Source organism: Myotis davidii, unplaced genomic scaffold (genome assembly GCF_000327345.1).
Source record: "Myotis davidii unplaced genomic scaffold, ASM32734v1 scaffold1246, whole genome shotgun sequence".
Classification (NCBI taxonomy): Eukaryota; Metazoa; Chordata; class Mammalia; order Chiroptera; family Vespertilionidae; genus Myotis; species Myotis davidii.
The window spans coordinates 186,148-214,066 of NW_006297510.1; the positions used below are offsets into that span (position 1 = coordinate 186,148).

At 38.0% G+C, this 27,919-nt stretch overlaps 1 protein-coding gene across 1 annotated transcript in view; it reads left to right on the top strand.

Moving 5' to 3' along the window:
- The window catches only part of DMD (dystrophin), a gene marked incomplete at its 5' end in the record, with an annotated part of 239,818 nt that overhangs the window by 164,865 nt on the left and 47,034 nt on the right, over positions 1 to 27,919 (top strand). Inside the window, 7 exon segments of the mRNA XM_015570125.1 lie at positions 7,866 to 8,032; positions 10,858 to 10,969; positions 12,370 to 12,506; positions 13,189 to 13,227; positions 17,706 to 17,771; positions 19,067 to 19,132; positions 22,488 to 22,646. Of these exon segments, the coding sequence (XP_015425611.1) occupies positions 7,866 to 8,032; positions 10,858 to 10,969; positions 12,370 to 12,506; positions 13,189 to 13,227; positions 17,706 to 17,771; positions 19,067 to 19,132; positions 22,488 to 22,646 (746 nt within the window).

Sequence of the window (27,919 nt, forward strand, 5' to 3'; positions counted from 1 at the left end):
ATAAAACAAAATGTATATTTTTGATATTTATTTTATATATTTAAATGCCATTTAACAAAGAAAAATCAACCAAAAAAATGAGTTCATGTGTCACCTCTGACATGCGTGTCATAGGTTCACCATCACTGCCTTAGACAAACCTTATAAGTTTAATTTTTTTTAGCTCTTCAGGATGACTAGGCTTTATTTTCCATTTTAAGCTCATTTAGATATTAAAAATTTGTATTGTGATCACATTGCTACTTAATTGCTACCCATTCTTCAATTTAGCAAACTTTGTTGGAGGGGATAGAAGCATAGTTCCTGTCCTTAAGTAACCTGAAATCTAGGGGAAACAAAGGAGTTTTAGGCAAGTATTGTTTCTAGGGCAATAGTTCCTTTTAATCTCTGGGAACTACTGGGTACAATTTCTTACATGTTTAATTCTTGCTATACTATTTTTTTCAGTTGTTTTTTTTTTTAAAGTATCGACATGGTTTTTAAAAAACCTCTCACAATTGAGATGCTAGTTCCCTTCTCTTAAAAATAAGCTTGCCCTGGCTGGTTTGGCATCAGCCCAAGGACCCAAGGGTCTCAGGTTTGATTCCTGGTCAAGGACACGTACCTGGGTTGCAGGTTTCCAGCCCTAGTAGAGGTACGTGCAGGAGGCAACCAATTGATGTGTCTCTCTCACATCGATGTTTCTCTCTCCCCTCCTCTCCTTTCACTCTCTCTGGAAATCATTGGAAAAAATATCCCCGGTTAAGGATTGAAAAAGAAAGAAAGAAAATAGGAAAGAAAAAAAATTCTCACCTTGGTAAGGGCAAACATTTAGTAAAAGCAATGGGTCAACCAATTACAAAGCTAGTGCAAAAATTAAAAGGAAAAAGTAGGAAGATCATGTGTAATTACAACAATAAATTAAGGGATATACACAAACACACACACCACACACACACACACACACACACACAAAGTTTAAAAAAACTAAAAGAAAAAGACCTTTATATGTATCTGGTAGCTGGGATGTAGGGCTTGCTGAGAAATCTTACCATCACACTTCTTCTGCAGCCATGAACTCATATATATCCTAAGAGAAAAATAAGTATTCAGGTTGACCCCCTAGCAACCATTTTGGGCCTGGTCCTTCAGTGCCTAAGAATTTATGGGAAGCACAACGTGTAAGAAACCCAGAAATTATTCTGAACCCTGGCAAACCCCCTAACTCTAAACTTGCCACATAATATCAGTTCACATTATTATATTGGTAGTTACATCCATTGGCTAGAAATTGCAGATATTTGGATTCCTTTAACTATTTTTATACCTTGTGAAGATGATAGTTGTATAAAGCAACCCTGTAGTGTACTGTAATGGAGAAGCAGTAATGACACTGGATCCTTTCCTGACCTCCATGCTCTGGTGGAGAGTTGCTAATAGGTGAAGACCAACAGAGAAGGAAACACAATATACTTTTTTTAAAAAATACATTTTTATTTATTTCAGAGAGGAAGGGAGAGGGAGGGAGAGAGAAACATCATCGATGAGAGAGAATCATGGATTGGCTTCCTCCTAAATGCCCCCCAGTGGGGATTAAGCCTGCGCCCCAGGCATGTGCCCTTGACCTGAATCAAAACCGGACCCTTTGGACTGCAGGCTGATGCTCTATCCCAGCCGTGGGCAAACCCATTGTGGCCCTCGAGTCAAAAAGTTTGCCCACCCCTGCTCTATCCACTGAGCAAACCGACCAGGGCCACAACATACTTTTAATGTGTGGCTATCAAACTGGAAGTTGCTGTGGTAGCTTTGCTTTTTGTGTGTGCATGGTATAGAAGAGAAAAAAGGCGGTATTGCCAAAAATAAGGGACAAAACAAACAACAACCCCACACACCTAGAGCTAAATGGCCGATTCCTAGAGTTTTTGCTTAGATGGTTCGAGAATGGCATTTAGGGGTGAGGGCAAGGTCACCCTTAATACCAAGAGAAGATATCTGAGGTGTCTTTATATGTCAGCAAATAATGAAACCAATAAGGAGGATCTCAATCCAATGCCAACGTACCTGTCCTTTGACCTCAACAACTTCCTGCCATTCCACTCTATTCATATTTGTTTTCTCTAGAATGATCAGAATGCTAGACTTTAAAAGTTTTAGCTCTGGTACAATTTTTTAGAAGCTTGCCTGATTTTTAATTCTTTTTTTCTTTATTGCCAGACAAGGGGAGAGGGAGTATCACTAGGATAGAGAATGGCTTGTAGTAAAAATGAAAGATGGAAACAGAATGAGAATGTGAATCCCAGTGCCTTGTCTTCAGTGATGCCATGTGACATAGGCGAGCAGTTTTAAAGGAGCCCAAATGATGGATCTTGCATCGTAGGAGCTAGAAAGAACCTTGAGCATTTCCAACCTGTAAGCACGGGAGAATCTGTAGTATTTTGAAAGAGGAGAAGTGTCTATAGCGTCCCTTGGTAATTCACACTAATGCTTTAACAACTTTCAGAATCAGGAAATTCTTCCGTATGAGTTACAACCTAAATTCTTCATGCTGCTTAAGCCTGTTTCTTCTTGTTTTGTCCTCAGTGGAGAGATTGAACAGCTGGTCACAGGCCCCTACACAAGAGCTACTCACATAATTGAAAACTCTTCTTACTAGTAAATCTCCCCTTTAGCTACTCTTTCTTGCTCCTTTTTTTTTTTCCCTTCATGGCTAAATAATCTCAATTTTCTTAAGCTGTTCTCAGAGGTCTTTCAACCCCTTTAATTACTGCTGTGTCTTTCTGCCAAGCCTTCTCTAAATGCTGGGTCAGCTGTTAGCCACCAGAACTAGACACCATTTTCCCAGAAGGATTTGAACAGTACCGAGGGCAATGAGATCACTTCCTCACACGATACTTACTATGCCTTTAGTAATACATCACAGACATTCTATTTCCTTTCATTCTTTTATGGTTTGCACCTACATTTGTTGCTGACTCATGGCCAGACTATTGTTTGGTTTTCCAGAATGAATAGAAGCTTTCTGCTATATTTTGCTTTCCATATTAGGCATGAATTCTTACTCTGCAGCGTGTCTTTGACTCCCTCATTAACCAAACGATCATTTAAACCTAAGTCAGAAAAAAATACATAAGTTCAGATTAAGCATCAGTCAACCCATGCTTTTAATAGGAATGAACTGGTGGTGCTTTTCAGTTTACTGCCTTTCTGTAATGGTTTGTCTCCTAGCTACAAGGGGCTATTTTGATAAAGTCAGTTTCGAGACCAGTGGAGCAAGAGATTGTTATAGGACATTGTAACTGAAACTTGTAGTTCTTTTGACAAAGTCTCTCACTGTGTCTTTGTGTACGAGATGAGAAACATGTGCAGTAGAGGTTAGACAATAACTGGAAAGAGTCACACTTCAACAGTCAGAGAGGGCTGAGTCCTGGACTTGTGTTCACTTGAGGTGCAGGTTCTGGTGATGTGGCTCATGTTTTATTTTTTTTTTGTAAATCCTCACCCAATGATATTTTTCCCCATTGATTTTTCAAGAGAGTGGAAGGGAGGGAGAGAGACACAGAGAGAGAAACATGGATGTGAGAGAAACACATCCATTGGTTGCTTCCCTCATGCGCCCCAACCGGGGCTGGGGATTGAGCCTTCAACCAAGGTACATACCCTTGACCGAAATTGAACCCGAGATCCTTCAGTCCAAGGGCTGATGCTCTAACCACCGAACAAAACCAGCTAGGACGTGGTTTATGTTTGATCTTGGCCTAAATATTTGATATTTTCACCAGTGACTTTTTTGATGAAGACAGAACACATTTTAAAATGTACAGAATATACAGAGTTGAGTATAATGGCTAGTTCATGGACTGTAAGAGATAGGATTTTTAAGGGTATTGATGAGATTATACAGTGTACACTGGGATCAGACTGACAGGGCAGTGTTTGACACAAGTGAGAGGAAACAAATCCAAATGAATAAGTACAGAATGAAGTAATCACCGGAAGCAGCCAAAATCATTATTTTCTGTCATACCCAATACGCAGTGATGGCGAACCTTTTGAGCTCAGCGTGTCAGCGTTTTGAAAAACCCTAACTTAACTCTGGTGCCGTGTCACATATAGAAATTTTTTGATATTTGCAACCATAGTAAAACAAACTTATATTTTTGATATTTATTTTAAATATTTAAATGTCATTTAACAAAGAAAAATCAACCAAAAAATGAGTTCGCATATCACCTCTGACACGCATGTCATAGGTTCGCCATCACTGCATAGAGCATTAGTAACTTGTGGTGTTCACAGGCCTTAGAAGTTAAAAAAGGGGGGGTCTTGGGATCACTGAGTAACACATGTGGGGAATTCTGAGGCTAAGCAAAGTTTAACACGGGGGTGGGCAAACTTTTTGATTCGAGGGCCACAATGGGTTCTTAAACTGGACCGGAGGGCCGGAACAAAAGCATGGATGGAGTGTTTGTGTGAACTAATATAAATTCAAAGTAAACATCATTACATAAAAGGGTACGGTCTTTTATTTCAATAGTTTTATTCATTTCAAACGGGCCGGATCCGGCCCGCGGGCCGTAGTTTGCCCACGGCTGGAACATGTTTCTTTACTGATGACCTTCTAAGCTTCTAATATGTTAATGTACATTAAGAATTTTAAGAGGTGGGTATAACATGCAATGTTTCCTTAATTCATTTAACCTTTTTATGAAGCATTTTGCTGGATGATTGATCTGGTGGATACACTGGGAAACACTGACTCAGAGGTTTTAGTTGAGTGGAAACCCTGTGCAAGCCTGTAGTATTGAACAAAAGCAAGTAATCCAGTTATATTGGATGAGAAATGAAGGGTCCATTCCCAGCAGGTCATATGTGGAGAATAATTTTCTAAAGGACAGTGGCAAATCAAGCCATGTCATATGAGGAAGAAATAAAAGGAATGGGGATGAGGTGGCATGGACATGACAGCTTTGGTAAAATACTTAAAAGGCTGAAGACTTCTGGGTTTCTGGTCAGATGGATAATTATAATGACAGTAACAACAGCAAATACTGACATGGCCCTTGCTATGTGCTAGACACTGTTCCAAGTGCCTTTCACTTGTTAACTCATTTAAATCTTACAACTCTATGAGATAGGCCCTATTAATAGTTCCACTTCATGGCAAAAGAAAATTAAGACACAGAGAGATAAAGTTATTTCCCAAGGTCACACAGCCCATAAGTGGCAAACAGGGGTCAAACTCCTGGAGCCTCTAATTCTATTCGTTCTGCTGGTGGATTTCAGCTCAGGCTGAAGACACTTTTAATAGGGCTCCCTGGACATAAATATTTAAGATCGTCCATTAAAGATGTTTGCTCTTGTGCATGGGTGGTGTTTATATAGAGTCTAAGAGAATGCACTAGCGGTGGTTAGGAGTTTGAGCTCTATGACTGCCAAAGGCCTTACAGCTCTGTGGTGCCATTGCAAGATGAATTCACTTCTGTGGGTCCCTTTCAGCTTTTAAATTTTCCATAAAGTACCTCAAAAAGTGCTCAACAAAAGCTTTTAGCAGAAGCTTGAATTTACACCATTTGCAGCTAGGAAATTTAAGGTTAAACAACTCATTACAATGTTGGGAAATTTGTAGTCAGGGGTAATGACTGGTACTGCTGAAGTGGTGGGTGTTGCAAGGCAAGTGACCTGTTGATCTAAATGCTACTGCCTTCCTATGTGAAATGTGAATAGAATCTTTATTAACAAACCACATTCAAGGGAAGCAACATGGGTTTGCAATTCAAATGCACATTGCCTGTATAATACTAAATAGCCATCATATATTCAGTTTAAATTGGTCTCAGAATAGGTAGTGCCCTTGGGTTCTTGGCAAAGTGAATGAAAATCGTTACTAGAGAAGGCATTTTCAGTCAAGGGCTCAAAGCACCTCCAGAAAATATTTTAAGTTAAATGTAGTACATGGTAAAAAAATAATAAGTTCACAAGAAATCAAGGTGAGCAAGAAGCAGCAGAAATAGCAGACCGCAGAAGCAGATCCACAGTAATTTTATGTCTTGGAATCACTAGACAGAGATTATTTTTTGAAAACTGGTCATTCTGTTTAAGAGAAAACAACAGACATTGGAAAATATCTGCAGGGAACCACAATCTTGAGAAGTGACCTTAAAAATGACTAACTAGCAGTAGCTGGTTTGTTCTCAGTGGATAGAGTGTTGGCCCATGGACTGAAGTTGTGTGTTTGATTCGGGTCAAGGGCACATACCTCAGTTGTGGGCTCGCATCCCCGGCATCAGTTGGGAGGGAACCAATTGATGTTTCTCTCTCTTTGTCTCTCCTCCTCCCTTCTACTCTCTCTAAAAATCAAGGTAAAAATATCCTCAGGTAAGGATTAACAACAACAAAATGACCAACTAGAACTTCTAGATATTAAAAAGTACAATAACCAAAGTTTAAAACATACTGTATGAACTTACAACAGACAGAATGATTCTAAAGAGAGAAATAGATTCCAGGCAGAAGGGATTGTTTGCAACAAAGCATAAAGGACAAAAAAAGGGAAAACTAGAGAAATGCAGGCTAGATAGAAAACGTCTACATTTATCTTATAGATTTCTGTAAGCAGAGCAGACAGGGGATGGAAAAGAGACACTATTTGTTGAGATGATGACTGAGAAGATTCTAGAGCTGACTAAAGACTTGAACCCACAGGTTTCAGAAGCCCAGTTAATTCTAAAAAGTATAAATAAAACCCTAGAGACACAATACAAGACAGGAAAAGGACAAATTGCCTTCAAAGGAACAACAGTCAACTTTACTGCTGACTTCTTAGCAGTAGCAGCAGAAAAAGTGAGATAAAAGTGGAATAATATTTCAGTGTGCTACAACAAAGTAAAAACAAAACCCCCCAAACCTAAAAATCTATGTCCAATGAAGATAGCTATCAAGAATATGGATAAAAAAGAGAGATTTTTCAGATAAAACCTGAGATATTCACCGCCAGCAGATACTAAAGGAATGAAAAACAAAAAGGAAGTCGTCAATCTAACAATATAAAAAAATTAAAAGAGTCTTATGGGGTTAAAAAAGCAAGATCTAATTAAAATGCACAACTATGATAATATGTAAATCAAGTGATGGGTAAATATATTTTGAGCTTTCTAAAATCATTGTACTGCTTGGGAGGAATGGTATTTATTAAAATTTAGACTTTGAAAGAGGGAGAAAGAAAGAGGGGAAAATAAAGACACAGACAAAGAAACAGCAGGTCACCAAGAAACCAACACTAGGCCTGGCAGCTTGCATTCAGTATCAGCTCTGCCACCAATTAGTTGTATGGCCTTTGAAAAGCTACTTCTCTCATCTATGTCTCTTGTTTTTTGTGGGGTTTGTTTGTTTGTTTTTTTGTCTGTAAAATGAAGCTTTGGGACAAGATGAATTTTGAAACCTCTTCATTATGATTCTGTGACACATTGAGAAATAAATTCTTTAGAGAAAAAAGGAATCAATAGTTCTGAGTTATTTTTTTTCCTCCTTTGAAATTTTATCAATAAACACTTGTCTTTTACTTCTGGCTAACTTATATATCTGCTCAAACACTGGAGCTCAATATAGTCTCACTCGGGCGTGTATTTCGCTTTCCATTAGTTTGTTTTTTGTTTGCTTGTCATCTCGTAGCCAGAGTAATGGCAGCTCACAGCCTTAGGGGTAGATGGCTCATGTGAATGTTAGGGGGACCATTTGCAGAAAAGAGCTGCAAAAACTGGCCTTCATTGTACAACTTACTGCTTTTTTTCTTTTAACTCATGACCTCAACTGACATGTGCCTCCTTTACTTTCTCACCTTCTCTCCCCCCACCCCCCCCAACCCTTCTCTCTCCCTCCTGTCTCTGCAGGCCAATAATAAGCCTGAGATTGAAGCAGCCCTCTTCCTAGACTGGATGAGGCTGGAACCCCAGTCCATGGTGTGGCTGCCAGTCCTGCACAGAGTGGCTGCTGTGGAAACCGCCAAGCATCAGGCCAAGTGTAACATCTGCAAGGAATGCCCAATCATTGGATTCAGGTATTAGGAGCCCTCCAGATGTCAATTTTTTTGCATGTCCTTTCTTGCCTTTTAATGCCTTGATCTTTTACCTCCTGTACCAGTTGCTGTTAGTCTTCAAAGTGGGAAAGGAGGTGATCCATCACGCCCCTGACCACTGCGATATTTTGGTGGATCTGGCTCTTTAGGCAGGTGTCTCTCTCCACCTGTGCTTTTCAGCTCTGCAGAGGCACAGTCTTGGGTGAACACGACCGACTGCCTCTCTCCACTAAGATATGTGTCCGTCGACAGTATACAGATAAACCGTGCCTCCACCTTCCTGCAACCAAAACATTTTGACCATCTTTTTTTTCTTCCACTGTCTTTTCTGTTTATAGGCAGTATCCAAGAATTAGTTATAAAACTAAGGAATGATTCTATTTTGGGAGACCCGTCATGGTAGCTCAGTCTCTTATGCACTTTGTACCATTTCCCCCCCCTCCCCATAAAGTAATAAGACTTGTTTTAAGCACCCTGGAACTTCTTTATCTGCTAATCTGATTAGGCTCTTCACGTAGTATCCTAATGAACTTCTAAGGGAATATAAAGTATGCAAGTAAATGAAAGATTCACAAAGCAGCCATGAAAGGAAAATGTTCCTTATAAGTTTAAAAGTAAAAAGAGATAAGAAGCATAGCAGGTAACTGTCACAGAAAACAACTGGCTCTTAAACTTTCCACCTTGTTGACCTGTTTGGAGAAACAGAATATTTTTAAATGGATTCATCTTATTGAACAGTAATCCCCAATCCAAATTCTGAAATGATGATGTATTTAAACATCTGGGTCAACATCAAGGTTTCCTTAGTGATGTCTAAGTCATAAAGTTGTAAACTATAGTCCATGCCTGTTCAGAATCCACTTAGCCGCTAAGTAAATACTCTTCCTGGTTATGCTTGGACTTGTTTTAATACTTGGTTGCCTAATAACTACTTTGTGTCATTTGTGTGCTCTGTCCTTCCATACTTCATGCTCTTTACAAAGGGGCTTTACAAAAGCTTGAGAGCAGTGGTTCCCAACGTGAGGCACATGCCCCCGAGGGGGGCAATTTGATTTTTAAGGGGGACAATTTGAGAATGAGTTATTAACAGTGAATTTTTTGCATTTCTTATGGTTCTAGGGGTCTCATATATAGTATATAAATATATATTGTGACCTATTTATGCATTTCAGTTCTGTATTATGTTTTGAAACTTATTTGCTATTTTTTCATATCACTTCATATTATTATTTCTTAACAATTTCTAGTGATTTCTTCCTCAGTGCTTCAGCTGTCCTTTCGTTCTTTTATTTTTCTCTTTCATGGATGCCATGTTCTTTGGAAGCTTGTTTAGACCAATGAATAGCCTTTTAGGCTTCCTCCACGTGAATAGGAGTTCACTTTTTGAATAATAAGAATTATATCACGGGGGGAGGGAGGCATCAGGATTTTAGAGATGCTTAGGTGGGGCGTGGCCAAAATAAGGTTGGGAACCACTGCTTTAGAGGTTTCTAAAGCCTAGATAGACAACACTGAATAGGCAGTGCTTGCAGAGGACACCTTCTTTCCGTCCTGGTTTTGGCAGGTAAGAATGAATGCTGTGGCAAGGGCGGGTATGGGGAGCCACAGGGCAGAGCATTGCATTCCTTCTTTCCTGAGCTTCCCTCACTAGTAAGATGCATAGCGGGAAATTTTTATAAAAATAAGAAAGGAGATGCTTTGGAAGATCTAAGAGCATTTTTACATTCACTCCTTTTATCCTTATCAGATTCGATTATTTTAGGAATTAGAACTTCTCTTTCCGCCCCGCTCTCCCCTTTCCCTAAAGATGGTTGGGATCTAAAAATGGTATCTCCCCCTCCCCCTCCATTTCCCATATGTGACATAAGGAATATGTTTATTTGAATTGGCTCAAATTCTTACCTGAGAAAGCAAAAGGCAGAGAGAATGTGAAACAAAGGATACACTATTCAAAATGTACCGTCTAGTATGCACACATTATTAATTCTTTTCATCTAATCCAATTTTTGTGCTTTATTGGGGCTTAAGTTATCATTTGTGGGTAATGTGGTAAGGGATTTCTGAAGAGAGACAGATGAAAGAGATTATTCAAGTAACTCTGTGAAGATGAATCATGTCAATCAATCAGAAAAAGTAATTTAAAAAGATTTATTTTAATGGAAAGTTCTTCTTTAATTTTCTTTTGTTTTATGAAATTACTTCATATATATGTATATGTATATAAATAACAGACATCAATCAGACGGCTGCCTCTTGCACGACCCACTGGGGATTGAGCCCGCAACTAGGGCATATGCCTGACTGGGAACTGAATGACCTTCTGGTTCATAGGTTGATGCTCAACCACTGAGCCACACAGGCCGGGCTCATCTTTATATATATTTTTGAAAAAACTGCTTCAGAAAATTTTTGTTCCCATGATGGGTAGCAGGGGCTACAATACATGGATCTATCTCTCCTGGAAGTTCTTTCAAATTCTAGTATTTGGTCTTCAAAAGACGGGAAGTTTGCCAGTATCTTCGTACTTAATCTGAAAGAGTTCCTAGTGGAGTTTAAATAAGAACTGAATTTCTCTTCCCTCCTTCCATATGGTTATAGGATAATCTTTCTGCCAAAATGTGTTGATACTCTAGGAGAAGCACCAGACAAATCTGGAGGTAGGAAGTTAATCACTTACATTGTGGGATTAATGAACACCGCAGGCTGGTTTTAGCATTAAGACAGTGTGGAGGAAGGTTTATTAAAGAATGTTCTTTGGGAATTTGATTTGAAGAAATACATACGTGTTTGTTTTTGTTCTTTACCAGGTACAGGAGTCTGAAACACTTTAATTATGACATCTGCCAAAGTTGCTTTTTTTCTGGTCGAGTTGCAAAAGGCCATAAAATGCACTACCCCATGGTGGAATATTGCACTCCGGTAAGTTGGATGCCTCCCTGATGTGAGTGAGTTCGCCTGGGAGAAGTTTCCATTTGGGACAGTATTATAGCTCTTGTGTAATGCTGTGATGTCTACGTTCCCCAGATGTTCCACAGCTAAAGTGGCTCTAAATTGTGATGCCAGGATTTACTTTATCCCTAGTGCATAGGGCAAGGGCTGGCCCACGTGGACTGTTGTAGACACTCAACAAATACTGATGAGTGAATAAATAAGTTTTTCTTCTGTTTGCATTGGCTGTAGGGAAGACATTTTAACATTTGTTTTGCACAGCCCTAGCAGTCGTGTGGAGAGGTTTCATGGTCATTGGGCATGTTGGGTTTAGGAGTATAATGTGGGTTCCCCACAATTAATAATCTACCCCTTTCTAGCAATCTTGCTCATCTCCTATCTGTTTTATCTACTAACACTTGTCAAGCAAATGCTAGGTATTTACCTTTTAAACTACTCAGTGTGAAATTGGTATTATTTTTACCCCTCTTTTATAGATGAGGGCTCTGAGCTCCTAAGGTTAAATAATTTGCCCAAGGCTCTAGAATTACGAGGTGGAGCCTTCTAAGATGTTGTTTTGGGAAAATATTAAGTGGCTAGCAGGACTTTGGAAAATCACTGGCAGGAAGGAAAGGGCCTAGACCTGGTGGTTAGGCAAACCTGGGTGTAAATCCTATGTTCCTTCAGCACTAGCTGCTTCCTAGTCACAGCCTGTAAATAGCAGCACTGGCATTGCCTGGGAGCTTCCTTATTAGAAACCCAGAATGCCAGGCCCCGACTTTGTCAAGCAAAACCTGCATTTTCTTCAGATTTGCAGGTGGTTCCCACACACATCAATTCAAGAAGCTCTGCTTTAGAGTATTTCTCTCTTCCATCGTCAGAGTGATCCTCTCAGTGTTTCCATGGTCTTTCTCTCTTTTTGCAAGGGTATTTGCCGATGGAGAATGAACCGTGCTGTGAATATACTGAATGGGTGAAACATGGTATCCATATGGACAATAGTACATTTTTAAAATACCGTACAGTGTGGCAAAACTTAAGGTTAACTTTTCAACTTTAAGACTTCTAGAAATTACCACTTATTGAGTAACCCAGTAATTGAGGTACTTCATTTATTCAGTGTAACAACTTCTTGAGGTATGATTGTCCCCATTTCACAGCGGATCTGAGCCTCAGACAGGTAAATAACTCATTCACACAAGTTAATCCCACTAGTAAATGCCAGGCCTTATTTCAAAACCCTGGTTTTGTCTGATTCCAAGGCCTTTGCTCTCAACCCTTAATCTCTCCAAGATTACAGAACGAATGCCCTGAGTTGGAGCACTGGGGTGGTCCTTCTTATGGAGGCTTTACTCTCCCAAGTCTGATGTCAACCCAATTTTCCCTTTCAGACGACATCAGGAGAAGATGTTCGTGATTTTGCCAAGGTACTAAAAAACAAATTTCGAACCAAAAGGTATTTTGCGAAGCATCCCCGAATGGGCTACCTGCCAGTGCAGACTGTCTTAGAGGGGGACAACATGGAAACGTGAGTAGTGGCAAAAGCAAAACAGATTCTCATTTGATGTATATTCGGGCTCCTTTCAGCTGAATACCTTCCTTCACTCTGAAATGCAAACAGTCTCTCCTATTTCTTTCTCTGGATTTCGTTTAGATGAAAAGAGCAAAACAGGCTGATGTTGGCATTTTCTGTGTCAATTGTCTCATGACAATTACTTTTTCCAAAAGTTAAAGTTTATTTCACAGGGAAAACATCGTGCTCCAACTGCTAAATTACCTCTAAAAGCTTTTAAGAAATACGGGACTGTTTACAAATGAGTGATTCCAATATTTCATTCTGATTTTCTTCCCTCACAAATCAGTAGATGTGTGTCTCTTTGGATCTGATTGTGTGGTCATATTGAGTCACTTTTTTTCTATTTGAAAGAAGATAGAGTCACAGGAAATTCTTTCACAGTAAGTAGTAATGATTCTCATGATCAAGCTGAGGATGCCTTCACCTCACTTAAACCTTCTTCTCTCCACAACTCTGGTGGCAATCACACCACTGTTGGTTTTTCTTTTAATTCACTTTCCACTTTTCTTTGGCTGTTGCTTTCCATGGTTTATCCTTAATTGGTTAGGTTTTATTTCTTTTGACCTTTCAGTAATTTTTTTTTTGAGGCTGAGTTTGCCTGTGTCTCTTCACCACCTCATTTTTTGTTTTGCAGTCCTGTTACTCTGATCAACTTCTGGCCGGTAGATTCTGCGTGAGTACTTCTGCTGAAGGGTGCTGCTGCCACCAACACATTTGCTTGCTGATTTTTAAACTTTTGTTTGTTTGTTTTGTTTTAAAGACATATTGATTTCCTTTGTTTCATTTTGATTTATTTCTTCCCTTGCTAAAACTTTGAGAGTACCATCGACCACAGATCAGGAGAATCAAACTAAGGTTTTCAGGTCCCCACCTGGTCCAACTGGAACGAGCAGAAATCCTGGCCTTGAGTTCAAAAGCACATCAAAGAAATTATTGGGTTGTTAGTTGTGTTCCTGGGAGACATGTTTATATATTCAATTACAAGCAGGGAAGAGCTTTCTGATTACATGATACCATTCTTTAGCTATGTTCCTTGAGATTCCATGCTTTAAGGCCTTTGAAAGGATGATGGTTTATTCTTTAGGGCTTGTTAAAAGTGAACCATTAAATATCAGCAGAATCCATTGTATAGTGGGATGTTGAGTTGGGCTGAATAATTTCAGTAAGGTGTGCGGACTTTTTATCATGTAATGCCATGCTAATTGACTGATATTTATATACATGAGCTCATTTTTTAACTAAACTCACTTTGCTCTTCTCTCCTAAATATTCAGCTCATAAGCAGAAAAGTGTACTGCAGTCTTTATTACTATTGGCGTGTATTAATAATACTAATATTAGATCCAACAGATAATTGATTTATCTCAGAGTTTATAATGGTAGAAAATTCATTTTGGGGGTCTGTGATTTATGTATTAGCAAACAGTGTGCATGTTTTAAAATCATTGTGTGTTTTTTTTGATATTTAAAAGTGTACTTTATTAAAATATGTATTTAAAGTCAGACAGCTCTATTATATATAAGGGGTAAATGACCAATTTGGAAGACAGGCTTGTGTAAGAATTCAATTTATTTTTATTGGGTCTTTTTTATTGTTCCACCATGTAATTTAATTTAAAGTAGATCCTTTTTTAAATCCTGTAGTGATAAATGCAAACAATTAATTGAGATTTATTTTAGGTCTTTATTGGCCTAAAGGAAGTGTAAGGCATCTTTTTTAAACTGCATTATTATTCCCCTTAATTTTGAGATATGGGAGCTATAAGTAGTGAACTACCTGATTTCTTTAACCATCATGTGTAAACAACATGGGGAGAATTAATTCTGTTCCTTGTTGTTGGTAATCGTTTCCCCTAACCCAGGTAGTCTATTAGTTTATAGAAGTTAGACCCTTTCATAAATAAGAAGCTTTTAAAAAAATAGATGTGCTGAACTTCTCAGCTTGATTGGATCCTGATAAACAAATGAGTTTACTCTGGGTTGGAATAAGTTTTAACCAGTTAAAAAAATCCAAATGATAAATAGGCTAAAGAATAATTTTTAAAAATGCATGGATAGTGATAGTACAAAATAATAAGCAAAGAATAATAGTTCCTTGAAAGAAGAAAAAAATGTTTATTTAATACATACACTCATGAGAAAAAATTATGTCAATGAGTTTTTGGTGTGACTGATTTTTAACTACAGGGTATTTGTTTTAAACTTTTAAGAACTTTAAAATTAATAACAGCCTTTATTAAAATGTCTTCTCAGACAACTAAAACATGCCCTCATCTTGTCTTCTTATAAAAATTAACTAGATTATTCAGAAATAGTAGTAAGCTGTAATTTTAAAGAAGAAAACAAACAGCAGACTAAAGTTCCTGGTTTCTTTAACATCAGTCATCTTTTTAAGGTCCTTCCTCATAGGATTATATAATTTCTAAAATATACTGTAAAGCTATTCTATTCAGGCAGAAAGAAGAGCCAGGTCCTAAGGTGTTTTACTTTGCAAGAACTCTATCTGTCGTTAACAAATCCTATGATGATGACAGAATTTATTCCATTTACTATGGATCACAGAGTTTGAAAGTTTACTGAGGTACAGATCTTTCCTTTTTCCTTTGACAAAACCTTTATTTACCTATATCTGTCATATCATTTAAAACTAAATCTAGCATAAATCTTTTACATTGTTTGCCCACAAATGAGACAGTCAAATAACATTCTTTGAGTTATTCTCCTTTGAAAACTAAATGAATGAAAACCTAGTGGAATTTTCACAAAAGAGAAGATGGTGGTGGGTGTACTGGAATTGGCTATTAACTATAAAAAATAAATAAACCTTCTGTGTACATTGTTTTGTATTTAGGAAATAGGAAGGGAGAAGGGTAGTCTTACCTTCCCTTCAAAACGTGTTTTGGAAGGCCTTGCATTCATAGTTTTGCTTCCGGACTAAGTGGTTTTGTACTTTTACTAATTCTTGGTTTTTAAGTGCTTCTTTTCTGACCAGTACTCCCTTTTGGCTTATTTTCTGACTTAAAAAGTACCTCCTTTACTGTATATATATTTTTAGATTTCTGATTATTATGAGTTCTTGTGCTTATGCATGCTGTGTTAGGTGCTGTGTGCATTAATAAGAAAAATAACACGGAATTATCCTCAAGGCTAAGACTTAAAGCTCTGCATAAGATTTTCTGTATGAGATTTTTATTAAAGTGTTTTGGATTTACTTGCCTAGTTTTCTTGGTATAGTTATGCTTCAAGGTCTCAGGTTTTTCTTCTATACATTACCAGGGTAGCAACTATTATAAGGAAAAACATTAAATTTTTTTATGATGGTGGGCTTTTAGCTCATAAGAAGTATATAATTGAAAGACTGGTCTATTCCATAGATAGGGCTTATAAGCCAAATAATCAAAGTACCAAATTATCTTTACTTGCAGTGAATATTTCAAAACAGACCTTAGCATTTTCCTAATAATGGGCTGTTCCAGGGTTCTAAGAAATTACCAGATTAACTCTCTAAAACTTGGGTGAAGATACACCTGGAAATCTTTGGATATGCCTAGTAATTTGGGTAGTCATCCTTTTATTTCCTCTGGATAGTTTAAATGTCTTTATAATTCATTCCACCTTTGGTTATGGTGACTCGACTTAGACAACACTGATTGCTTAAATAAGACATTTATCAGAGGATACATCAGTTCCCCAGTGATTTGCTGTAGTGTGTTGTAATCATTTTATGATTGTGTGTTTTTTTAAGAAAGACGGATTTTTAGCGTATTTCCTATGTAAGCCTAGATAACTCCATGGTTTTCTTTTTTTATGTAAAAAAAAAAACCAAACATCTTAGTGTTTCTACCAAGTCCTTGAATGCTACTTGGACGTTGGACTAAACCAGTTCTAACTGAATAGATTACTGCTGACTTTTAGATTCATGCCTTTACCTAAGGCAGTGGTCGGCAAACCGTGACTCGGCAAACCGCGGCTCGTGAGCCACATGTGGCTCTTTGGCCCCTTCAGTGTGGCTCTTCCACAAAATACTGACTTCTGCGCATGGGCCATGAAGTTTTAATCGCACTGTATATGCACACCCGCACGTGGTATTTTGTGGAAGAGTCACACTGAAGGGGCCAAAGAGCCTCATGTGGCTCGCGAGCCACGGTTTGCCAACCACGGACCCAAGGGCTTTCTATGTTAGGAGAGAAATGGAAGCGACCCTTTGTACTATTCCAATTAAAACAAAAAGCACAAGCCCAAACTGGTTTTCAAAACAGATAGATGTTTTCCTAAGGTTAATCCAAAGGTACTATATCAACTTCAAGGATAATTAATAGATTGGATGTGAAAGAGTGGAAAAAATGTTAACCCCACCAAAATTCTAGTCTGTGGACCCAAAGAAGAGGTTTTTATGCCCCAAAAGTATATACACTAATTCATGCTAATTAATTCCTCCCTCTTGTTTTCCTCTCTGAACACACCATATCCCTAATAAGAAATATTTCAGATATTGTGACTTTCTATGGAATTTAGTCATTCTTTCTAAAAAACATTGCAGTATAACTTTGGGTCATTCAATTTTATTCTGTGAAATAGTAATATATACCTGCTGCTAAATTGGTAGATGTATCCCTTCCTTAAAAAATTACACAGACCAAGGTGTCTTGATATGTGGAATCTTAAGAAGACACAGACTAGAGTGGCCTCTTTAGAACTAAAATTGTGGACTGTGAATCTAGGCAAACGTACAGTTTCCATTCAATAAAAAGGGATGTAATAAATGGCACAGGAGTGGACTTGAAAATTTAAAACCACATAGCGCTAAAACAATTTCAGAACTATAGGACACAAGATATTACAAGATAGGAGGGCAAAATGTCACACAGAGAGTGTTTCCCTCAACCTTTTCTCTAATTGAAACTTGCCATAGAAGTTTTTGATCTCTCTCTATGGCTTTTGATAAAAGCAGAAGTATGAGAAATCCTCTCTCCAACCTGAATTTAAAATACTGGATGATATGTAAGCTACAGGAACAACTAAATGTGTACATTAGCCACAGAATTAGAATAAAAGCATTCTAGGCCATGTATATAACATAATTGTGTGGTGGGTTTTCTTTTCTCCATTATAGGATGGTATCTGTGACTAATCACATTTTCTGCCTTATAGGCCTGCCTCGTCCCCTCAACTTTCACACGATGATACTCATTCACGCATTGAACATTATGCTAGCAGGTATGAGACTAGTTGAATGCCAGGCAAATATTGATTAAAGTAACTAACCAAGGAAAGCTAACCTATAATAATTTTAAACGAATCTTTTCTTTTTTCCCCCCAACTTGTCTGATTTCTACTAATCAACCTGCCCTCTAACGTGCATGCCATTTCACTGCATGTTGGTTTTGGACACTAATAAGAGCATTAGTCCAGAACAATCTTCCCGAACCCCAGCATTTAAATATTTCTGATAGTTTTGTTATGTTTTATATACTGAGCACGTTTAATAAATTGGCTTAGAAACCACATAACCTTTTTAGAAAACCACTAGCCCAGACATAAGTATGTGAAGAAATGATACTATGTTACATGGAGAATATGAAAGCATTGGCTTTCCATTTGTGTGTTTATTTTACATAATATGCTGTAAATAAGAGAATAATTGATTTTCCTTCTCCTTGGACTTTTCTGTCTTACCTTCTTTGTGTTTGAGATCATTTTATACCTAAAATCTGAATTGCTAATTGTAAGATATCTTATGCTTGTTAAATAAATCTGTAAGAGTTTGGTTAACTTTTTTTGTTGTAAAAATACCTTATTGTCTGAGGTGAATGAGGTGTTTTTGTTTTTAATATATTTTTATTGATTTCAGAGAGGAAGGGAGAGGGAGAGAGAAATCGAAACATCAATGATGAGAGAGAATCGTTGATCAGCTGCCTCCCCCACCAGGGACTGAGCCCGTAACCAGGCATGTGCCCTGACCGGGAATCAAACCATGACCTCCTGGTTCATAGGTTGTTGCTCAACCACTGGGCCACTCTGGATGGGCTGAGGTGAAGGAGGTTTTTAACGTTAAAAATTGGTAGCAGAAGGTGTAGAGCACTTACTGTGAATCCATCCTTTATCAATATTCTCACTGCTGAACATGTCTGTCATCAGTGGGAAACTTTAATCATCTTAAAAAACAAGGGGTAGTAGTGTAAGGATACAGAGTATATTTGTGGTTAGGGAAGCTTTCTTGTGAAAACAAAGGCTTGTTCTCAGTGAAAGGAAGATCGATCTGTGAAGGAGAAAAGAAAAACAAAATATGCCTTCCTTTATAATTTATAGCATAAATGTAAAGCTACTAACCAGCTGTGGTCTACCACTCACTGCCTCAAATGGTTCGGCCAACACACACATCCTTTAATTTGAAGGATTCCTTTCTCCTCTTGACGTGATTTATCCGTTAGTTTTCAGGAATGTTCGATTAGGTCTTGAATAGATTCTAAGAAGTCACATAAGTTTTAATGAGCTTTTACGTTTTTTATCAGGCTAGCAGAAATGGAAAACAGCAATGGATCTTATCTAAATGATAGCATCTCTCCTAATGAGAGCATGTAAGTATCCCGTCTCTTTTTACAAAATGTTCCTGAAGATGAAATTGCTTTGAGGGATTTAGAGGTAGGATAGCTCAGAAGATAGAAATTAGCATTACATACATTTGATCTTTTAAGGAGCCCTTCATTTACTTTTTTTTTTCTTAACTCTTAACCTGATACGGAATGAGCTCATCCAAACTGTGGCATTATTGGTATTCCAGAATAGCAAAAACAGTTCACCTTATCCTTATTTAATTCCATATTACCACAAATTGCAGAGTTCCAAATAGTTAAACTATATTAAATGATTGATCTTTGACCAGACCTGCCCGATATTTAAATTGATTGGGTAGTAATTTTTAAAAAATATATTTTTATTAATTTCAGAGAGGAAGGGAGAGGGAGAGAGACATAGAAACATCAATGATGAGAGAGAATCATTGATCGGCTGCCTCCCGCACGCTCCCTACTGGGGATGGAGTCCGCAACCTGGGCATGTACCCTTGATTGGAATCAAACACGGGACCTTTCAGTCCACAGGCCGATGCTCTATCCACTGAGCCAAACTGGCTAGGGAAATTGGGTAGTAGTTTTTAAAGTGATGGGTAGGTAGTATTTTTTCCACTCATGGGGAAGTGGTGACATAATCTTGCAGAGTTGTATTGGTATTTCCGTATGGTAGGTTAGTTGTGCATTTTTCTGCAGAGATCCGAAGCAGTAGGGTTTTTTGATTTAGCATCTTCACCAGCTAGATAAAGGGAGACAATCTTGTAAAGGGTTTTAGAAGAGGAAGTCCAAATTCAGGTCACAGGTTTTTAGTGGAATGCTAAACCAGGCCTGTCGAACTTAAGGAAGGAGAGAGAGTGATGTTAAAAGTGTCAGGGAGCAGAGCTCTGGCAGCGAAATGGAAGCTTCCTTATAACCAGGGGAAGTATTCACAATACGGGGCCCAGAGGAATATCACCATGAACCAAGGGCCTGCAGTGGAGGGAGTAGATTAAGAAACTAGTAGGAGGGGAAAATAAAGCTCTGCTAACTGAATAGATAATTTAGAGAGAAGAAATCTGGTCAAAATACAACATGTTTTTAGTTTGAGAACTAACGGATATCGCACCAGTTTGTCATGGAAAATCTAGACAAAGGGACGAGTGGTAAATTTGTCATAGGTAGTTGATATGGCAACACAAAGTTACACTCAGATGAGAAGAGGCTGAGGGAAGTAATATCAAAGGGGCATTTATACATAACTGGTTATTGAAGACATGGAAATAAATCATCTCATCTGATACATACAAGCAGTTAATGTAATAATAGAGCCAAGTCAACACTCAACCAATCGTGTATGACTTATTTACAACAAAACAACCTTTTCCCCAAACATAACTCTGGTGCATTCTCTTTCTTAGCTATGGGGGAAAGTATTAATAGTATTAATATATAAAGTACTTTGACAGGGAAATATGTGTCCAAAGAATCAACCAAGTGTAAACAACCTGAGTTATTTGCTTCTCCTGGTCACTGATTTTAATATTAGAAGCTCTAGCACATTTAATTCAAGTTGTATCTGTATGATAATGGCGCCCCTCCATTGACTGCTTAAGAGAACAGTAAGATAAGTTTAATTGTAACCATTTTTTAATATGTTTCTATTGATTTCAGAGAGAGGAAGGGAGAGGGAGAAAGAGAGAAACAACAAGGAGGAGAGGGAATCATTGATCGGCTGCCTCCTGCATGTCCCCCACTGGGGATCGAGCCTGCAACCAGGACATGTGCCCTGACCGGGAATCAAACCATGACCTCCTGGTTCATAGGTCGACGCTCAACCACTGAGCCACATCGGCTGGGCTAATTATAACTATTTGTTGTAATTAAACATGAGAAGGTCTAGCAATAAAATGTCAGAATTTGGGAAGAGATAATAAATTAGACAGGCGGTAAAACTGCTTTTGTTTTATTTTTAAATGAAAAGCTTTAGTTCATTCTGAGGACATAAAATCCATTTGAATCAGTCTTGGATGGTAGAATCGTGATATTTTAGGGGCAGGTCTGGAGAATTGGTTTGGAGGATTGGTTGACTTAAGTGTTTGTTTTTAACATCCAATGATTACTTTTAGTCAACATTTCACTTCTTAACCAATTACCTGGCTTGATGGACCAAAATAATTTAAATCAGGAGGAGGATTTTTTTCCTAAAAATCTGAATTTTTTTTCAACTCACAAGATATGGCAATGAGAAAAGGAAATTAAATGGGTGTGGAGAGGGGAATATGAACCTATATCTTGATGGTATTTACCCAAACAGAGATTTAGTCTCTCAATAGAACAGAGTGAAGTTCTTACAACATGGGAATACACAGGCTTTTCAGGAGCTGGGAGCAATGCATTCAGAAAATATTTTTTTTCTGTGTAGCAGAGAGCTCCCAGTTTAAAGGAAAGATTGTGGCTGCCTCCCAAAATACAAGCCTTTTGCCTCTTTGTTCCCCAAGATTAGCTGTTCTAAAGAACAAGTCCAGTTTCTTTTAGTTACTTTAATGGATTTTTTCTTCCAATTTTTGTTTTTTTATCTAAATAATAATTGAATAAACCAATCATTTATCTACAGTTTCATTATTGTTACTATCTAGCCTCTGTGGTTTTTATAAGTTGAAACTGGCTTACCAAAGTGACATTTTTTGGTTACATTGCCGTCCACTAAACAAAATATTTACTCATACTATTTTATTTTTATTTTTAAATATATTTTTATTATTGATTTCAGAGAGGAAAAGAGACAGATAGAAGCATCAGTGATGAAAGAATCATTGATCGGCTGCCTCCTGCACGCCCCCCACTAGGGATGGAGCCCGCAAACCGGGCATGTGCCCTGACTGGGAATCAAAATGTGACCTCCTAGTTCATAAGTCAATGCTCAACAACTGAGCCACTCCAGCTGGGCTTTACTCATATTATTTTAAGGCAGCAGTTTTTTTTCCTGGTCAGTATCAATTGGTGAACATATTACCTTGATATGCTTGGTAAAAACATTATACAGCCATTATTATATCTTCTAATATTTATTAGCTATTGATTATATCTTCTAATATTTATTAGCTATTGGTTAAACTATTAACATAGAGTCCCAATATTTCTGTAATTCTGCCATTAATTTACCCATGTAAATAGGCCAATCAAATTCAATTGAAAAGAAGAAAAACACTTGAATTGTCACCCGCAGGATGGTAGACCACAACCGCAGCAGTATCAAAATGGAAAAAGCGTCTAATTAATTGTTAAGAGCAAATAAATGTTTCTATTTTTAAATACACACCTGAGTCCCTGATCCCCAACACAAGTAAGTGGGGGAAAAACCAAAACCTTTGATTTTATTTTCCAGAGATGATGAACATTTGTTAATCCAGCATTACTGCCAAAGTTTGAACCAGGACTCCCCCCTGAGCCAGCCTCGTAGTCCTGCCCAGATCTTGATTTCCTTAGAGAGTGAGGAAAGAGGGGAGCTAGAGAGAATCCTAGCAGATCTTGAAGAAGAAAACAGGTGAGTTTTCTTTCTAGCTTTGTCATTGGTATGCAGAGTGCATACACTTGCACACATAGAAAAGTGCCAGGAATCTTCACTTAGAGTCGTTCTATGTCTAATTGTTTTCTCCAATAATCTGTTTAGCTCCATGTACTGATTCTCTCTCTCTCTCTTTTTAATCGGAAAGAAGAAAATTAATGCAGTAGTATAATTAAGAATTCATATTTTAGGTGGGGAAGGGATGAACACTGGTGGTGATATTTGATTTGTTGCATGTGTTCAGAGGCTTTGATTTCTGTGTGAGAACAGAATTTAAGAACAAAGCAGGTCATTTAATTTTATGATTATGATTTGTACATGTCTTCGGCCATATTATCTCTCTCAAAGCATTTAAGAAAGTAGGTTCGTTGGCTTGGTCATGCTTGGGAACAAATTAGTGCATCTTATTTCTCATCATCAGACGCAGTCATCACTGATGCTCACCATTATAGCAGATGAGGGAGATGATTCCTGATGTCAAGCATCACCTGAAAAAGATGTTCATGTAAAAATATTAGTAATTGCAGAAGTAAAAGACTAAAGAAAATTCACAATGACTGCAGCTAGGACAAGGATGTCAAAATCTGGGATATTGTATGGTGTCAGGATAATGCAAATCATTGGGCTTTTACTTTTGTATTACACTTATATCACAGGACCCTTGGGTATGAAAGACTTTTTTGCACATGATCACTTCTAATTCAGTGTGCTGTCTTTAGACGAATGCCACCAGGCAAGTCTGTAAAGGAGCAATTGCTCAAATCTGTGGGACTTGAGTACTTTCATCTCCTTGGTTTAGCCCAGGGCACCAAGATTTCTTAATCCAGGAACACAGTGTATCCGGAGAACCAATGCCCTCAGGGAGTATGTCACCTCAAGATGAAAAAGCAAACTGCCATTCATCCAGTGCTTTCCGCTGTCACTTCCCTGTTTCTAGCTCTTAATACCTTTGACCTATAAGCAGAGCTTCTTTACCTGGTCGGCTCCCCTTTAGTCTCTTTCCCACCCCTTCAATAAACCCTCCATACTGACTCTAGTTGTACATCTTTCCAGAACCAAGACCCATGATGGCATTCTTCTGGCATTGGATTTCTGAAAAAAAAAAAAAAATCTGGCTTCTCAGCTGGACAGTGAAAACCTTCCACAAATTTCTCTTCACCTGCTATTACAGCTTCATCTTCTTTTGTACCTCTGTTCCAGCCTTGATGAGAGGGAATTACTAATCGCCTACCTCCTGCATGCCCCACACTGGGAATGGAGCCCACAACCTAGGCATGTGCACTGACCAGGAATCAAACCAGTGACCTCCTGGCTCATAGGTCAATGCTCAGTCACAGCCTAATCTATCTTTTGTCTAGAGAGTCTCAGTTTTCCTTTTTATCAGTTATTCCTAATGCCTCCCTCTAATGTGATGGCAAATGCCCTTGGGACAAGGACTGTGTGTGTGTGTGTTTTAATATTCTTAATGTCCCCTATAGTTCCTACCACAATGTGAATGTTCAATACATATTCAGGAAATATTCAGTAAAACCTAAGTTAAGAATACAGCAAGACTGTCACACAAGTATCAGGAGGTTATCCTGAACATTTTGTTGGTTTTAGTAGTAACATTATTTTTGGCCTCATTTGCAAGACTGATAGTTAAAACATTTCCCTCTACTTTATTGAGGATCATCATTAGTACCTATTTATGTTAAATCTTTAATATTTTAGGGGTCAAAGTTAAATAGGGGTAAAAAGTTAGGATTGGCATTATAAATAGAATTTGATGTTACCCAGGAATAAAAATATTTTTGAACTATATAATTGTTGCCATTGTACAGTGTATCTTTGTATTGAAACCAGACAATAAAGGGGTCCGGGATGCCTGTCACTACTTGAGCCAATTCGGCAGAGACAGGGTTGAATCATATATGAGCATTTATTCCAATAATACAGGCAGTATGGGAGAGCAGCACGTCATCCACAAAAATATGCTCTGTAGCCTGTGATAAGCCAGCTATTTATATAGGGTAGGACAAGGATTACATGGGGAAGTAGGGATTACAGTCATGGGGAAGTAGGCTATGCAGGCTTTTGCGGAACTCCATGTTTGGGCAACAAGGTTGTTAATCTTTCCATGATAATAGGCAGTTCATAAATGAGAATGGACTGCACTCTAAGGTTGACTCCCAATTCCAAGTTTGACTCCCAGATCCCAGGACGTACAACTCCCAACCACATTAGAATGTCCTTTCTTTAACCAGAACAAGGCAATCGCGGTTAACAGAGCATGATTAATATTTCCCATAACCATTGCTAGTCTTCAATATTCTATTTTTGTCCCTAACAGTATCACATTGGTCAAGAGGTCTGTCTTGTTTGCTGTTAGCATATTTTCCTTCCATACCATGACAACCGGGCCAAGAGAGTTGATAGAGTACCGATAACTATCATTTATATATAATCTCATCATTTCCAGAGCACTTTAATGAATTTGGGTCATTTAATCTTCCTAAAAGCCCTTTAAAGAAGACAGATGGGAAAATTCAGGTTCAGAGAGGTTCAAATGGCTTGACCCAGATTTCACAATCAGCCACTGACAGAACCAAGTTCACATCCAGATTCTTCTGACTCAAAATAGCCAACTCTACCTTGCACCAGAGAATATTCTCTGGAATGTACCTTAATTTGAGGGAATATTTTAAAAGACTAGACATGATTAAACCAGTTCATCTACTTGCAGTACGAGTGGTAACCACTTTTCTCTGAAAGATATCCAAGACCATTCATTCCCCAAGAATGGAATGGTTTATTCTCTAAAAGAAAAATAGTTATACTAAAGGCTGCTTAGAGGTCCAAAATGAAGAATCTAGTATTGATGCATATATTACTCTAAGTTATCTTGACCTTCAAGTGCAGGTCAGGATGAGCTTTCTTTCTCTCTCCACTATGCCACTTCCTACTAAATCCCAAAGAAATGTCTCTGTAGAGCTCTCCAGAAAATAGCCCGACTGGTTTCCTTCGCTCTGTCCTCTCCTATTTTCTTCTTTCTTTCTTTCTTTCCTTTCCTTTCCTTCCCTTTCCTTTCCTTTCCTTTCCTTTCCTTTCCTTTCTTTCTTTCTTTTTTTTTTTTGGCTTGGATCTGCTTTTTATTTTATTTTTTTACTTTGGGCAAATCATTTTATTTTATTTATTTTTATTTTTTAATTTTTTTCTTTATTGATTAAGATATTACATATGTGTCCTTATCTATTTTCTTGCACTTCTACTCAAAGAGCTTCAGAACCATAGCTTAGCCTTCATGATCCTTGAATTCAGCCTTTAATTCACCATTTCCTGTCTTTCCTCTGAGCGATCCCAGGAGGTCATTAGATGCCCTCTCTGTGCCTGCCAAGCCGGATATATTTTCCAAGTCAAATTGTCTACATAATTGGGCAGATAGAAGCCTACTTTTAGAGAAAATGGAAAAGGATATTTAAAATTGAGATTGTCGTGGACGTGTGCTTACTACATCTATTGTCTTTTGTGTTCCTTTATTCTGTAGCTATGACATCTCGAAATGCCAGCTGGCAAAGAAAAAAGGCTTGGAGATCCCTATTCCTGACTAGATATATTACTGAATTCTGTTATTCTTATTTATGTCACCCCCCTTCAATCTCTTTGAAAAACAGAGAATGGCTATTTAGAAATGTCTCAGGGGTGTCATTAGAATTTTGTTTCTCCCGGTTGTTGCACATATCATTCAATAAATATTGTGGAACAAATGAATTGACATGAAGCTGAATTTATTTTTTTAAGGAGGGCGATTTTTTTGTTGTTAATCCTCACCCGAGGATATTTTTCCCATTGATTTTTTTAGAGAGAGTGCAAGCAAGGGAGAGAGACGCAGAGACAAAACATCAATGAGAGACACATCGATTGTTTGCCTCCCACCCACCCCTGACTGAGGCTGGGGATTGAGCCTGCAACTGAGGCATGTGACCTTGACTGGAATTGAACCCTCGACCCTTCAGTCCGTGGGCTGATGCACTATCCACTGAGCCAAACTGGCTAGGGCAGCTGAATTTATTTTCACTGTAGCACCCATGCATGTACTTTGGACTGAAATTTTTTTTAAAACCTAATTTCATGGAGAAAAGCCTTTCAAAAGCTTTTCTTATGATTCCTTTTCAAAATACTCCCCCTTTCCAAAATTCCTTGATTAGTGCCAAGCAGTGCTTTGTCATAGATTTAGAATGTTACAAATTCATTTCCCAAATTTTGGGCCCTTTATCTCTCCCCCACTGTTATTCTCTGATTCATGGTTTATGCCACAAAAATAAGGTGAAAACTCTGAGCAAAGCTACATCTGACTCTGAATTTTCTCAATAGTGTCTGTCATAAATTTGGGGGACTAGTGCCTTATATAGTCCTTAATGTTTCACTCTGCATAATGTATCTCCCTCATACCACAGATAACTCAGATTCACATTTATTTGGTCAAGACCATTTGGATATTGAGAATGTGCTTCATTGTGTTTCCTTAACATTGCAAACTCAAAGTTTGCCTTCCCCCTGCATATATTAAAGCCTGCAGTCTTCTTCCTTAAATCTGCAGTGTCAAATTCCGACTTCTTTTTCTCTGCACTCTCTAAATGAACCAAGACTTGCTCTGAAATTCTAGGCATGACCCTAGCAATGAAGAGATAGCCTTTATGAGAGACAAAAACATGGATTGTCATTCTGCTGCCTGCATAGCAAATTGATTACATTACTCCCAAGTTTTAAAGGAGGGCAACCTGATTCACTGTGAAGTCTAAAGTTAAAGTTGTTAGTTGATGTTACATGACAACAGGAAATTCTGTGGATTTTTAGTACCTACTCAGTACCTTTTATCTTTTTTGTTGGGCAACTAGATGTTATACAGCCTAAATTTGAGTTTTCTCTTACTCCTTTCACTCCTCCAGTGATTACGCTACATTGTATACTAGTGGCCTGGTGCACGGATTCGTGCACATTAAAAGGAAATTAATTAGAAGAAATATTTTAATATCGCTATTCACCCTTTTTCTATAATAGAAATGTTAACAAAACAACCAAATTCACAATTGACAATGACAGATTGAAACACATGTGTGCGATTGGCACCAGCTGAGCTTTATATGTATTGCTTGTGCACGAGTCAATGTTTATTTTTAAATTGCCAGTGCACGTCATATGTACTGGCCAGTTGGTCGGTCAGGCAGTTGGACGGACAAATGGTTGGTCAGTTAGCCTTTTATATATATAGA